Genomic DNA, 16,354 nt, shown 5'->3' on the forward strand with positions numbered 1-16,354 from the left:
CATGGCTCAATCGAATTTTTTTTCGATACTGATGATTTTGATATATGGAAGTCTATATCTATCTCGATTCCTTTATACCTGTACAACCAACCGTTATCCAATCAAAGTTAATATACTCTGTGAGCTCTGCTCAACTGAGTATAAAAAGCCACTTGGGCAGGGAGCTAAGTAGTATAAAAAGGAAAAATGTTTCTTGTAAATCATAAAAAAAGATGCTTAGCAATAGGGATCAAAAAATTGTTTAATTAAAATTGAATGAAATAATAAAAAAGCCCTTAATATTCAATGTTGGCTTCTTTAATTAATTTTATTAATTCTGAAAATAATTTGAGGTATTTAGTTTTGAGAAGACCTTTTAAACAGAAAAAAATGTAAAAGTAGTTCTATTGCGGCGGCAATATTGAACAGCATAAAAAAGCACACACGAGTATATTAATAACGATATTTTATTTGAAAGGGTAGGGGTAGGGTTTTATTATTTATTCGTGATTTTCCTTCGGCTGTTCGTAAGAAAATGAAGCCGTTGGAAGCCATTACAAATTTAAAATTCCAATATACATATACAGAGTTGAAATAAAAGGTTTGAAAGGGTTGAATTCAAAACCTTAAGCTAGGTACATATGTCAATAACATCCCACCCCCCGTGAAACGAAGGAGCGTCTGCGATTTGAGGTTCACCTTTAACATCCAGAACCGCTAGCTTCGAAGCGGGTCTCTTTAAGTTGCCACTCGTTGTTTTGATTTAAAACGAACGTTGTTTGACATTTAAAACGACGCCACGCTTCCATTCGCCTATGCTCTCATTGCCATCACAAACAACCACAACATCACCAACCTGAATAGGACGAACCCTCTGAAGCCACTTTGTTCGACGGGCTAGGATAGGCAAATACTCTAATACCCATCTGCGCCAAAACGTTTGTTTTAAATTTTATAAAATACGCCACTGCTTGCGTAAGCATATTGTATCGGTATTGCCAGAAATCTGTAAGTAATTTCGGCATCCCAATAAAAAATGGTTCGGTGTCAGTGGATCTGCATCGTTGCTTTCAATTGGCAGATGTGTAAGCGGACGCGAATTTATTATGTTTTCAGCCTCAATAAGTAAGCTCTGCAACGTTTCGATTTGCGGAGCTGTTTCCCTTAACGTTAAACCCAATACTCTCTTTACGCTCCCAAATACCGCCCGCCGATGGATTCCCTGGCGTATTGAATACCCCTCGATGAGTGCACTCCTCCTCAACGCCCACGGCAGTGTGTAACCAATCGACCTTGCTTGCTCCTACGAAGTTTGTTCCTTGATCACTGCGTATACGAACAGGAAGCACTCTGCGGTTAACGAAATTCCGCAGATATAAAATAACTGCATCAGTCGACAAGTCTATGGCCACCTCTAAATGTATAGCGCGAATCGTTAGACAGGTGAATAATGCTACCCATCGCTTTTCTCGTCGCCGATCTATCGAAACCATAACTGGTCCGAAGTAATAAAGTCCCGTATACGAGAACGGCCTAATGTATGGCTCCAGCCTATCTGAAGGTATTTGCCCAATGAGCGGAGGTCTGGGCGTCGCAACAGCATTTTTACAAACCTGACATTCGCGTTTAGCTGATCGCACAACACATCTTAGACTCGGTATCCACAATTTTTACCGGATTGCGCAGATTATTGCTTCTTGGTTCTGGTGGTAAAAAACTTCGTGATAATGTCGTACTATGAGCCGCGACATTGCGTGGCATTTTGACAAAATAATTGGCCTTCTTGTATCAATAGGTAGACTCAAAGCATTGTCAATACGACCACCAACACGTAATAGCCCTCTGTCGTCCAACAAGGGTGTTAAGTTAAATATGGGACTGTGTTTCGAAAGTTGCGCACCTTACGCTGTAAATACAGCTTCTTGAACGAACCTGCATAACATTATTTCTGTCTCTTTAATTTCATAGGCTGATATTTTTAATGGGTTTTTTGGTGCTTGCTCGTTTCTTCTCACAAATCATGACTTTAAGAAACTTATGATAGTTAGAAAATTTCGTGAACGGTATTGTGTCGTCAGGTACCTCCACCATATACAGTGGTTTCGCCCTTCATTCTTCATCACCCTCACCCATCGCTGTATTGTTTGGCAGCAATGGCCAACCAACCTCGCATTGTCTCAGAAAATCAGGTCCGTTAAACCAGCGCAAATCGTTAGCAAAATCTGTATTTGTTGGGGCCGCGTTGCTTTGTCAGCCGGATTCAACGTACCATGTACCCATCTCCATTGGGCCACCTCAGATGAATGGAGGATCTCGGAAATTCGGTGGCTTGCAAACTGCTTATACAGACGAGCTTCATATCGGATCCACTGTATAACGGTTTTTGAGTCTGACCAATATATTATTGACTGCGGCTTCACTGTACAGTGATTAATTTACACAATCGAGTTGCCAGCACCGCAGCTTGTAACTCCAGCCTAGGAATGGACATTGGCTTTAACGGACTGCACCGACTTTGGCTGCGACGAAACACACGCTAATTTCGTCGCGATAACTAATTCGAAAATATGCGACAGTTGCGAACGCTAACTCGCTTGCATCAGCAAATATATGCAGCTGAACTTCCGAAGACGGATTTAAAAAATTGTTACCATAAAATCGAGGGCTACTTAGCTCGCTCACGCTGCCGAGCATTGTATACGACTGAACCCATTTGTGGTATATATCAACGGGTATAGCATCATGCCAACCAATATTCAATTTACATAAAGGTTGTAACAAAATTTGCGTTTTAATGCAACATCATAACTATAAGGCATGGTTATATTTTCTTCACACCACAAAAGACCTGTCTCATACCTACCTCGCACCAATTTAGTTGTGGTGTTTAAAATACTTTACCGGCAATTTTGCTCCAATGCTTCTAGCGCAAAGTCATCACTTAATTGCTTTTGTATTTCATTTATACCCTGATCACTGATATCCACATGAAAAATAATAGAGTTATTAAAATTATCTTCGTCTGACCCGAACAGCGTTCAAACAAATTTAGTTTCATGTACTGTGAATCCTTCGGTGAAGTTCACAACACTCAACGGGCGTACTAAATTTGTATGCGACAGTCCAATCAGAATTTTTGGAATTGCATTTGTATAACTTTCCACAGGTATGTCATTTAATTCAGTGAACACTTGCGTAAACTTCTCAACACACAATGTTTGTGGAGACAACAACTTCTTTATTGTTCGCACCCCTTTCATGGCAAATCTCTGGTTGTTATTTACATTTGAAATTTCTATATTTACCCGTTTTGAAACTTCGTTGGTTGTTTGGTCATTGAACCATTGGAGCCGCTGCAGCTCCTTTCCACCTCTGAGGCCATTCTGATTTGCTATTTGCTCTTCCAATAATGTCACCTTAGCACCGTCGTCAATGAACGCTATGACGCGAATACTACCTTTTGGGCCATGTAACTCGACTGGTAAAAATTTTAATAAAGTTTTGTTTACATTTGTATTTACTTTGTTATTACATTCATTCGTTGCTTGCTTCTTGTCATTTACAGGCAAGCGAAAAGTGCTTACAGTGACAACAGCTGACTCAGCAGGCGCTTTGTTGCCGGTATTGTCATTTCTAACGATCCCACTATGTAACAATTTGTTATGGTATTTATGGCATTGCGATACACCGCATGATCGACGACACGGACAGTTTTGTACATTGTGGCCTGTGGAAAGGCAACAAAAACAAAGTCGATTAGTTTTTACGATTCCCCAACGTTCATTGTAAGCATAATCTTTAAATTTTTGGCATTGGTACAATCGGTGATTGCCCTTACAAAATACACACATTAATTTTTCTTCCGATACGGCTAGGACTGGTTTTATTATTTTAATTGTGCCAGAATTTCGTGGTAATTTATCACAGCTGGACTGTGGTGAAGTTAGTTCTGTTGCCATAACAACGTACCAAGGTACGTTGCAACTACGAACTGAATTCGCAAATTGTAGGGAATTGTTTATTTATCGTAAAAGTATGACGTGCCCATTCTTCACGTTTATAAAAAGATAATTTATTTACCAGTTCATCGAGCAATGTGGGGTTTGACAGATGAGGTGCGGCACCGGCATTCTGAAGAAAGGCGACTAAATTTGTGACCATAGAGCTGAAGTTGGCAATTTCATGAGCTTTTCCACTTTGCATTGGTGGAAATGATCTGGCTTTGTTCAACTGGCTACGAATAAGTAGTTCGGGGCGTCCGAAGTGGAGCTGCAACGACGGAATCACTGCATTCACGCTTTACGGGTGGATTGACAGGGATTCATCTTTTAAACGTGCATCGCCTTTGAGAGCTTTCTAAAAACGTAGTAAATTTTCTACATTGGCGTATGCGAACATATTTGTTGTTTCGTTAAAGGCGACTATGAACATTGGCCACTCTTCTGGTGAGCCTAAAAACTGCGGTAAATCATGTAATATACGAATAAAATGCGGTGTGTGCGATGGCATAAGTGTAGGCTGTGTATTGTTATACATTATGTGAGGCGATGTTACGTTGTTCGGCGATGTGACGGCTGTAGAATTGTTAATAGCGAAATTGGCATTAGACATATAGTTACATTTTGTAAGGTTGAAATGCGGCGTTGTAGGTTGTGCATAAATAGGCATATGATGAACACCTGACATAGTATTGGCAAAACTTGTTAAGGCGTTGGAACGGGCGTAGAACACATCTACGACAGCGACGTTAGGAGCTTGTGTTGTAAGAGCAGTTGTGGTAGCAAAATTCATATGTGGCATACAGTTTGCAGGATACTGGGCGATTGTTGATGCATTGATATACATCGGCATAGTAGCAGCGTTTGAAGTTTGTGTTGCAAAAGCGGCGGCGTTGAAACTTTTATGCGATATAGAATAGGCAGTATGATCGGCCGCTGTTGATGTAGCAGGTGCGGCAGCACTGATATGACCGGAGTCTGCAAATGATGTATTAATCTTCTCTTCGACGGCGGCAGTTGAGGATACAATTGTTTGCTTCAGAAAAAATCTCTCTTTTTCGGAGGCTTCCAAAGAAAGTTGCAGTTGGCGAATTTTTTCTTGCAAATCAGCAGCTGTGTTGTTCGATTCGACTACAGTTCATTCTCCATCATTGTCGCTGGATGAATCTTGATCTGAATTCACCATTTTTGCTGAATTTTGAGCACTATTCCCTTTTTTATTTCGTAAATTGTAACGCGGCATGTGTTATAAAAAATAGGGCGACTTACTCACGGAACTTTTTTATTCGTGAATAAATATTAAAATAAATATTGCGGCGGCAATATTGAAAAGCATAAAAAAGCACACACTAATATATTAATAACGACATTTTATTTGAAAGGGTAGGGGTAGGGTTTTATTATATATTCGTGCTTTTCCTTCTGCTGTAAAGCAAAAGATTTTTTTTCACGCTATGAAGTTTATATTTAATATTAAAAGTGAAAATGTACCTGAATAGGGGGACTCATGTAACCGTATAAATGCCTTATAAAGTGTGTAAACGTATAAATTTATCTAGTTTACGCACGAGCTGTCAAATTTTGTATGAAAAATCATTTACACAATTTGTATAAATTTACGCGCACATTTCATTGTGTAAACGCGGTAAACTCAAAGGAATGCAACCTTGCAGACATTACAGACGGCATTTTCATCAAAAATATCCAACATCAGCAAGTAAAGGCGTTATAGTTTTGATTTTTCACTTAATCTTGGTATTTTTTAGTTTGTATAACAATCAAAAAAATTTTTTTGGAAATAATACAGCTGAAAAACAATCAAGTTTATCAAGAGTATTACTAGGTGCGTTCATATAACCGCGTGTGTAAATGGATATAATTTTACACCTTATAAGTTTATATGCTATCATGAGTCCCCCTAATATCTAAGTAAAAACGTAGTATTAGTTAAGCAAACACATAACATTAATACAAGGAATAAACACAATTTCAAACTGCCTTTATTCAGAACTGAAATAGATCAGCAAAATATTTTTTATAAAGGTCTAAAAAGTTTCAATGAACTGCCTATAGATATAAAAAGTTGTAATGAAATCGGGGCTTTTAAAGCAAAACTTTATGAATATTGTAAAACCTTAGCAATAAGATAGTAAATTGTAATATAATTTAATTTATGAATTGGGCTTTTTTGCCGTAATAAATAAATGAAATGAAATGAAATGTTCGTAAGAAAATGAAGCCGTTGGAAGCCATTACAAATTTAAAATTCCAATATACATGTACAGAGCTGAAATAAAAGGTAGTTACATTTCATTTATATCAGGGTTGAATTCAAAACCTTAAGCTAGGTACTTATGTCAATAACAAGTTCTAAGATTATCAAATTTTTTGCAATTAAAAACTAAGTGATTGATATTTTATTGTGTTCCACATATTTCACATACATCTGAGGGAATTAGACCCATTTTGCAGAAATATGGTTTGTCATATGCATGGCCGGTCAGTAGACGCTTTAAAAGTTTTATATCATAAGACGGCATGTCGATCTTCTTAAACCAAGGCTTAGTAGGTAAGGACGGAAAGATTTCGTAAAATAACTTGCCCTTGGACTGACACTCCGCACTGTAGCTTTCACTCCAGCAGCCTCAGAGTCTGTGTATTATTAAATTTAAACCATCTTTTGGTGTATACTAAGTGGTGAGGCAAAGACCAGACTCCAACCCACGTCTCGCAGTCTGATCCGCTATGTCGTTTAATATGAAACCAGCATGACCCGGAACCCAGATCAGATCACATTTTCGAATCTGTGACCTCTCAACTATATTAATGATATCGCTGACTATATGATTATCGGTAAAGAAGTTTTGTAAAAGTATTAAAGATGATTTGCTATCTGTGAAAATTACAACCTTTAGTTTGATTGTATAGCTTCCAGATGCATTAAAGACCACAATACCTATTGTATCCACAGATACAGAACCGTAAGTGGCAAATACAGTATAGTTACGAGACCTATATTTTTCCTGAGTTTCAGAATATACCGCCAAGATAGTACTCGCTGGTATGTTAGAGCGAAATCGGATGATAACCACGCCCAACACAAAAAAACTTGTTTATTTAGTAAATAATACAACTAGAATGTTGAAATTTGCCGTGTGGACTGATATTGAGATTCTTGTGATAATTTCCCAAGTGGATTTATAACAATAGGAAAAACTTCAAATTTAAAAAAATAGGCATGGCACCGCCCCTTTTATGACTAAGGAATTTTCTATGTTTATGGAGCCATAACTCGAAGAAAAATTTGTTCAGAATAGAACCATATGTATATGTAATATTGCGCAGCCTATTAAGCACACAAAACAAACAAAGGTGTCGGACCTTTATGCCAGGAATTGCCCGGTGAATCCAGGTCCCAAACCTTGCGGAAGAGGAACGCATACTCCCCAGGGAAACGCGAGTCACTCTGGCTCAACTTCGTTCTGGATACTGCAACAGGTTAAACTCTTATATATCCAGAATCAACCCCGACATACAAAATGTATGCCCCGCTTGCAATGTGTCCCCACATGACACCAACCATCTCTTTAATTGTAATGTGGAACCAACGCCTCTAACACCCCTTTCATTATGGTCCACCCCTGTCGAAACAGCAAGTTTTATTGGACTCCCGTTAGAGGATATTGATGACAGTTTGTGATCGGTCGCACCTATTTGATGCGGCGAAGCACTGCTACAACAACAACAACACAAAACAAACAACAACAGAAATCAAGTGTACAGCTGGGTATGTAATATTCGGTTTCACCCGAACTTACGACTTCCTTAGATTCTTGTTAAATATCAAGTTGATAATCTTAACTGAAAGAGATAACAAGTAAATAGGTAGAAAATTGTCAATGTTACTGAGGTCTTTGTCTCTTTTGGGCAAGGGCACAATTTTAATAAGCCTCCATGAATCCAAAATTATGTTATTCTGCCAGCAATGATTTATAGCCACCAGAACTTGGTGTAAACCTTCCACCGGGAGCGCCCAAAACATATCCTACTTGATGCCATCACAACCAGCTGCAGTAGCCTTCGACTTGCTATGCAAAGCAGTTGATAACTCATTAAAGGAGAAGGATTCTTTAGTATTAGATAGATGTGGTATAAAAAGGCCCTCGTTTAGAGGTACTTAACACTGTAAAAGATTTAAGAAGGCAGCATTCTGTGTAGATTCCCAAGAAGATGACAAGAGCATAGGTCTTTGTGAGTTTTTAATATTACGAACGGATTGCCAGAATTCTTTGGTGTTTGGAGTGGCACTGAAGACTCTCCAAATGTTTTGCAAAATTCTCGTGTTTTGCATCTTTTACCATAGCCTTCCAAGTCTTTAAAGCATCTTTAAATGCCTGATAGTTTGCAGCAGTACCATATCTATTTGCTTTTTGTCTCGCAGCTTGCATTTTGCGAAAAGCAGTGTTAAGTTCAATATTCCACCAGCTTTTGGGGACCCTGTTTTGCGCACACGTATGCGTTGCCTCTTTTAAATTTGCTTTAAAGAATTGCTCTATTCCTGGAAAACTTGGTGGGACAACAGCTTTACTGAAATTGGCAAGAAGGCGGTTTCAATTAAGATGGGCTTATTATGACTTTTTCCCCGAGTATACATTGAGTATACTCCAAGAAAAGTTTAGGTTAAAAGCATTGGTGAAAATAAGATCAAGAACACTACCATGTTGGCTTTGCCCACGCCCCTGTCTGTAATACATTCATAGGTTCAAGATTTGTTGTCTTGGTAACTTTAATATCAGCTTGTGATTGAAAACTTATGTTTTTGAATTCAATATGATTTCTCACCGCAATGGCTACACCGCCATAACCATCCGAGCGGAATTTTGAAACCATATTATAATTAAGTAATTTTAATCTAAAATTGTTTTCATTGAATCTAAAAGCTCCAGAAAAGCGACAGAAATCAATTTGATTTGAATTAATATTCACCTATCAAATCTTTATCTTTGAACGTTATATTGCATCATTAAGACTGGAAAAGTTTGGATTATCATTGCCATTCGGGGCAATGACATGTAAATTATTTTCGAAAGTTGTTACGAGATTACACATGTCGGGCATGTTGAATTTTTTATTTAAGTCTGAAATCGCTTTTAACAAGGCTTGTACTAGCTTTTCGTACTCTGAAACAATATGATTATTTACAGAGGGACCAGAATGTTCAAAATGCTCCGGCTCGACAGTTGGGTAATTTGACTCTGAATGCAAAACTTTAACCGCTCTTTGAACTATCCTTGCGATTTACATCGGCTTGGCCATTACGTAAATGTCTTGCTTTGGATTGCAGGGTATCAGGAAAGTCTTGGTTATAATCTGCATGGAGATCAAAACTATTTGAAGTATTTCCATACTTGGATTTATATTCCTTGTAAGAAATATTTTCAATGGTACAGATCTTTTTAATATTCTGGCATTCTACTGTTGTTGTTGTTGTTGTAGCAATGTAGGTGGGGCGACCTAATAGGCGCGACCGATCACAAATTGTCATCAATATCCTCTAACGGGAGTCCAAGGAAACTTGCCGTTTCAACAGGGGTGGACCATAAGGAAAGGGGTGTTAGAGGCGTTGGTTCCACATTACAATTAAAGAGATGGTTGGTGTCATGTGGGGACACATTGCAAGCAGGGCATACATTTTGTATGTCGGGGTTGATTCTGGATAGGTAAGAGTTTAACCTGTTACAGTATCCAGAACGAAGTTGAGCAAGAGAGACACGCGTTTCCCTGGGGAGTATGCGTTCCTCTTCTGCGAGTTCTGGATATTTTTCTTCAAGTACTGGATTCACCGGGCAATTCCCGACATAAAGGTCCGACGCCTGTCTATGGAGTTCACCAAGGACCTGCTTGTGTTTTTCCGCTTCATACGGCTGGGTTCTCAGGTGCCGTATTTCCTCAAAATGCTTACGGAGATGACTCCTTAGGCCCCTAGGCGGTGCTGGTTCGTCAATCAGATGTCTGTTGGGATGCCCAGGTTTCTGGGTATTCAACAGAAACTGTTTGGTCAGCATCTCATTTCTCTCCCTGATGGGGAGTATTCTCGCCTCATTATGCAGATGGTGTTCTGGGGACATAAGAAGACAGCCCGTGGCGATTCTGAGAGCAGTATTTTGGCAGGCCTGTAGTTTCTTCCAGTGGGTGGTTTTTAGGCTTGGCGACCATATGGGTGACGCGTAGCACGTAATCGGCTGGCTAATTGCTTTGTATGTGGTCAAGAGCGTTTCTTTATCTTTTCCCCAGGTACTGCCAGCAAGGGATTTGAGGATTTTATTACGGCTCTGAATTCTTGGAACAATTGCGGTTGCGTGCGCACCAAAATGTAGATCCTGATCAAACGTCACACCCAAGATTTTGGGGTGTAGGACAGTCGGTAGCGTAGTGCCATCGACGTGGATGTTCAATATGGTCGACATTTGGGGCGTCCATGTTGTAAACAAGGTCGCGGAAGATTTAGTCGGTGACAATGCCAGGTTTCGCGAGGCGAAAAAACTGGAGAGATCAGGGAGATAGCCGTTTATTTTATTGCATAGTTCATCGATCTTTGGGCCTGGGCCTGTGGCCATTATTGTGCAGTCATCGGCGTAGGAAACGATTGTGACTCCTTCCGGTGGTGAAGGTAGCTTAGATATGTAGAAATTAAACAAAAGCGGGGATAGGACACCACCCTGTGGCACCCCTTGTTTAATTCTCCTTTGTTTTGATGTTTCGTTTCTGAATTGCACCGATGCCTGCCGACCACCCAGATAATTTGCGGTCCACCTTTTAAGACATGGGGGAAGGGTGGACCCTTCCAGGTCTTGCAGTAACGAGCCATGGTTGACCGTATCAAAAGCTTTTGATAGGTCTAACGCTACGAGTACTGTTCTATGGTGGGGATATTGATTCAAACCGCAATTTATCTGGGTGCTAATGACATTTAGCGCGGAGGTAGTGCTATGGAGTTTTCTGAAGCCATGCTGATGAGGGGCTAGCTGCAAATGTGCTTGGAAATAAGGGAGCAAAATGGCTTCAAGCGTCTTTGCCACTGGCGATAGGAGAGATATCGGACGATATGACTCACCTACGTTAGCTGGTTTCCCAGGCTTTAGTAGCGGGACCACCTTGGCCATTTTCCATTTCTCGGGTATGACAAAGGTGGAAAGAGACAGGTTGAAGACATGCGCTAAATATTTGAAACCCTCTTTCCCTAGGTTTTTAAGCATCGGCATGGCTATGCCGTCTGGGCCCACTGCTTTGGATGGTTTAGCGCGACCAATGGCGTCCTCAACCTCTCTAGCGGTGATGGTAATTGGTGACGCGCTGAGTTTGTGTTTATGTGCGTGTCTATTGGCTCTCCGTCTATCTTTGTCGACCGTAGGATGCATTATATATTGTCGGCAGAAAGCGCTTGCGCATTTTTTCGCATACGACAGCACCTTATCGCCAAAGGCGATGGAAACTTTGTCTTTGTGCTTAGTCGGATTCGATAGGGACTTTACGGTGGACCAAAGTTTACCTACACCGGTAGAGAGGTTACAACCTCTTAGGTGCTCTTCCCATTTCGCCCGCTTGTGTTCGTCCACAAGCAATCTGATGCGTTGGCTTATGTCCCTTATTTGGGGGTCGCCTGGATCAAGCTGTCTTATAAGGTCGCGTTCCCTCGCTAAGCTCGCGGCCTCCGCCGGGAAGTGGGGCCGGATTTCGGGAATTCTCCCGGCAGGAATGAAATGTGCCGAGGCGGATTCAATGACCTTACGGAAGGCACGCTCCCCTTGGCGGGCATCAGTCGGGATAGGGAGGGCAGCAAAGCTGCTGTCTGTTGCAGATTTATATTCTTCCCACTTTCCTTTTTTGAAGTTTATGAAAGTGCGTTTTTCGGTGACGATGAAGTCGGCGGTACGCTCGAACGAAATAAGTATGGGCAGGTGGTCGGATGCCAATGTTACCATCGGCTGCCAGTTGACGCAGTTTACGAGTTCTGCGCTTACGATTGAGATATCTGGCGAGCTATGACAGCTTCCTACCATACGTGTGGGGGCGTCTCCGTTTATTGTGCAGAACGTCGTTTCGTCTATTTGATCCGCCAACATCTCACCCCTACTGTCCTCCCGCAAGTTTGAATGCCATAGGTCGTGATGAGCATTGAAATCGCCTAAGATAATGCGATTGTTGCCAGTGAGTAAGGCCTCGATATTAGGGCGGTATCCACTGGGGCAACAGGTGACAGGAGGGATGTAGATGTTGATGATTTCTAGATTTGCATCGCCTGACCGGACAGATAGGCCTTGACGTTCTAAGACATTGTCACTGCGGTCGATGCCAGGATCAAATATATGATATTGCACAGAGTGGTGTATGATAAACGCGAGGCCGCCTCCATTTCCGCTCTCACGGTCTTTCCTGTGGACATTATAACCAGAGCAGGTCTGCAATGCAGATCTTGCTGTGAGTTTAGTCTCTTGAATCGCAGCAATGCGGATGTTGTGCCGCTTCATGAAATCGACTATCTCCGTGATCTTCCCAGTTAGTCCATTACAGTTGAACTGCAGAATTCTGAAGTGCATGAGGGGTGACGCCGCCACTCTAGGGGTAAGTGAGGGGTGACTACGCCTAGGTTGTGGAAGGCCAGGACGCAATTGCTGTTGTGGCCTTGGGACTGGGCGCCCTTGGGCAAGCATTGGGGTACCCGGATGATTTGGGTTTGCGACCTGGCAACATGGCGCGATGAAACCCGTCGAGGGGTTGCCGTCGCGGAGACCAGAACATCTAGGAAAGTGGCACCACCCAAGGCAGGAGCTGCATTGAGCGGATGTCGCAAACCTATATATTCTGTGCTGGCAGACGGTGCAAACGGAGGCAGGGACTAAGATTCTGTTTCCCTGACCTGCACGATTGCTGCCAGAAAAGAGGGGGGGAGAAGAAGACGGGGGCAGGGGCTGATGCTCAGCATTGCTACCAGCTCTACTACGAAGGTAGTAGTTATGAGTGGTATCAGCTGTTTGAGTTGTTGGCGCCGTGGGGCGCGAGCAGCAGCGGGTACTTGTTGTGGCTTGCTGAGCAGCGAAGCTGCTGGAAGGTAGTGGGGATACGCTTAGGCGTAGACTACGGGACGCCCTTGGGCGTGAGCAGCAAGGAGCCACAAAAGATTTATAAAAGTTACGTGGACGTCGGGTTTTGGGATCAAGCCCAGAACAACCTGTCCGATGCAACCATCCCTTGCACGAGACACACTGAACAGAGTATGACCGTCCTAAAAAGATTCTTTTCTGGCAGATGCAGCAAAACCATTTCTCATGACCGGGGTCAGGAGACGGACCCGGATTGGGTTCGATACCTTCCCGGAGTAAGAGAATATGTAGCAGTCCTGCTGCAAGGAGCTGCTGGGAGGATGACAATTTGTGGGAGGGACGAAACAAATTAAATGGGGTCACACTGAAATGACAGTCCTTGGTCGGGAAAAATCCCGAGTCGCTCCGGTACATAGAACCGACTGCCTTGGGAAGCGCTGGCATTCTACTCTAACTGGACAGTGTTTATATAGGGAGGTATGCTCATTCACACCGCATACAATGCAAGAAGTGCTAGTGCATGCCTCCTGACAGGGTGAACACCCACCACAGGCTAAGCATCGCGAGTTTGTTGATCTACAAAAGGCAGCAATATGCCCAAAAAGGCCACATTTTTGACATTGCTTACCTTGCGGAATATAGTAATCAACTTTGGAGATACACCTTTTGAAGTGAACCTCTTTGGGAATAGCATTGACCTTGAAACCAATTTTAACTGTGTTGGTAGGGGTCAAAACATCGTCCACCTTTCTTTAAAATCTTTCCGCAGATACAACATTGACTGGCGACTCAATGGAGGCCATAACGTCATTATCTGAATACTTAGTAGGAATGTGTCTGATGACACCAAATTTACAAATAAAGGTAACCGGGATGTACGCTTTTAAATTTTTGGACAAGAAATAATTTTTTAAAAAATTATTAGCCGCTAGAGCTGAAGAGAATGTGAGATTTGCTCTGCCATTACCGAATTTGGTCAGGTAAGTCAAATCATTTAGATCAAACTCTTCAATTAGATCTAAAAAGAAAAGGTTAGAATACACATTTTTCTTTTTACCGTTTTGATCAGGTAGAACATCTACCAATATCATAAATTTTACATCATCGTCAAGAGAGTATGTCAGGGATTCCGACTACAAGTTCACTGGTCTGGGAACCGTTAAGACAGGAGCAGAATTTTCAGTCTAGGACGTGGGCTGTTCATCAACGTCGGATGACTCTGGAAATTCAGCTTCCATTGTATCATTTAAATTTTCTACTGCATTTTTATCTACATTTTTAATTGCTTGTTCAGAGGCTGCTGGTATTTTGAGAGCTACAGGTGCTTGTGAATCACTTGTTGTAGACATTGTCGTCGGTGAATTCAAAGAATCCCCCACAATATCGTCCAGATCTTTTGCCTTTTTTTCTTTTTTGCTTTTTTCTTCACTGTCTTGAACCCTTCCCTCATGGGAACCACAAGAAAATTTCAATCTCTTACCGCAAAACCAATATCTTTTCGTATTTTATTAAAAAAATTGGAAAAATCAACTTAAAATAATAATTTTATTGCTTGTGAAAAAAGAAAGAGAAAAAGGACCGTTAAGTCCGTTATCGCTAAGTGTCACTTTTTATAAGGCACAAAGGGAGAGAATAACACACAACCGCTTTCAACGAGAGTCAGAATGGAAAGTGTATAATGTTTGTAGCCTTAAAAGTTTTCATAATACAATTAAAAATGATTGTATAATAAATATTATTAACCACTGTTAGTCTCAAATGTATAAAAGTTTGGTGTAGTTATGTATATTCACTTACCGACGTTATGTGATACATATGATTCTTGCCCAAACGCCTTTTACACAACACACATCCCGAGCATTGTATGACGGTGTCATAATGCGCCTGGCATAGCCAAACACATGTCGAACCGGTTGGCATATCGAAATTCAGAAGAAATTTCTTTACACTCTTCCGTATACATTTGCGTCGTAACGAATGTGCAGCTGGATTAGCACAATCAGGCACAAGACACTTGTGTGAGCGGGGATTATCTTCTACTTCCATTGCTGTGGTATTTTCAATTGATTCCGAACCCACTATAGTGGATGATGTCGTGGCAGTAGTGGCACCGCTGTCAATTTGATTTGTTGTTACAGACATACGTTTCTTATACGATGGTACATTCGCTCGCCGATCTACATGCCGGAAACAAGCATCGCACAAGCAACTATCAACTGTTAATTTCTCCTCATCTGAAGTAAAATAAATATTTGAAATTATTAATTGTACAAATACGAGAATGTGCATAAACTTACTTGCGAGTATCTTTTGCTGTCGTTCAGCTGATTTTATTTGGCCCACATGACAAGGCGTATCGTAAAGGCCAAATTTGCCACTGCAATAAAAGCATTGATCTTCACACAATCGGCCAGGATGGAATTTAAATGAAGACGCTTTCTCCGGTATGAGTATTTCTTCTTTCTCATCCTTTTTATGTGATGTGCTGGTGTTGGTGTGGTGATGGTGATGTGCTGTATCGTAGCCATCTGAATGTGAAGAGTCTAATGAGGGATGACAAGAAATAAACGTTGATGAATGCATTTTTTTTACGCATTGAAACTACTTATACATTAAAACAAGCAAATGTTAAATATGCTCAAACTGGGAAGAAAGGTGTGTGCATTTACAAACCCAATAAAGAATATGAATTAATAAAATAAAAGTTATTACAAGGCAAGAAAGTTGTTGTTAAATGTAAATAATTATGCTAACTTGTAGTAATTTAATGCAAGTCAGTATGCAATAGATAGATATATTATGCTTGTCATATACGGCTAGGAGTTGAGATAAATCAGTAATTCAGACATCCCGAAGTAGCCAGCGACACGTGCCGGGTGCTTTATAAAAATTCCTACTCCGTCACTTCGGCCACTTCCAAATACTGTTGACTATATCAGAAACCTCTTGTACGAAAATCACTTTGTCCTACCTCTTGCGCCTGCTAGACCCCAATATTTCGGTTGGGACAGCACATATATACATATATTAGGAGATATATCTCATTTAATTATTCATTAATCGGCGCAAAGCCGTATGGCGATTTTGTCTGTCTTGCAAATATGCGGTCTTTTTTGTGAAAACTGACACCAAATGAAAAATCCACGAGCTGATGTCTATGTGAATGTCCCCTGGGTCATTCACATAAGATGACCTAGTCACCAAAGCACTTGAACTTTAATTCCTAGTATATCATATTTGTGTAAAGCTCAAATTAAACTCATTTAATGCATCGAA

General features: G+C 41.0%; 1 protein-coding gene across 12 annotated transcripts in view; it reads right to left on the reverse strand.

Moving 5' to 3' along the window:
• Positions 1 to 16,354, reverse strand: part of east (enhanced adult sensory threshold) — a 334,547-nt gene that overhangs the window by 24,646 nt on the left and 293,547 nt on the right. For all 12 annotated transcript variants that reach the window (XR_010952555.1, XM_067781718.1, XM_067781719.1 and 9 more), the window contains 2 exons: positions 15,376 to 15,621; positions 14,876 to 15,312 (listed from right to left, as the gene is read on the reverse strand). Coding sequence is in view for 11 of the 12 variants with exons in the window: in XM_067781718.1 (XP_067637819.1) it covers positions 14,876 to 15,312; positions 15,376 to 15,621 (683 nt within the window). In the remaining variant the exon portion in view is untranslated. The remainder of the gene's footprint in view (positions 1 to 14,875; positions 15,313 to 15,375; positions 15,622 to 16,354) is intronic.

The sequence above is a fragment of the Eurosta solidaginis genome, chromosome 4 (assembly GCF_040869045.1).
Source record: "Eurosta solidaginis isolate ZX-2024a chromosome 4, ASM4086904v1, whole genome shotgun sequence".
NCBI lineage: Eukaryota > Metazoa > Arthropoda > Insecta > Diptera > Tephritidae > Eurosta > Eurosta solidaginis.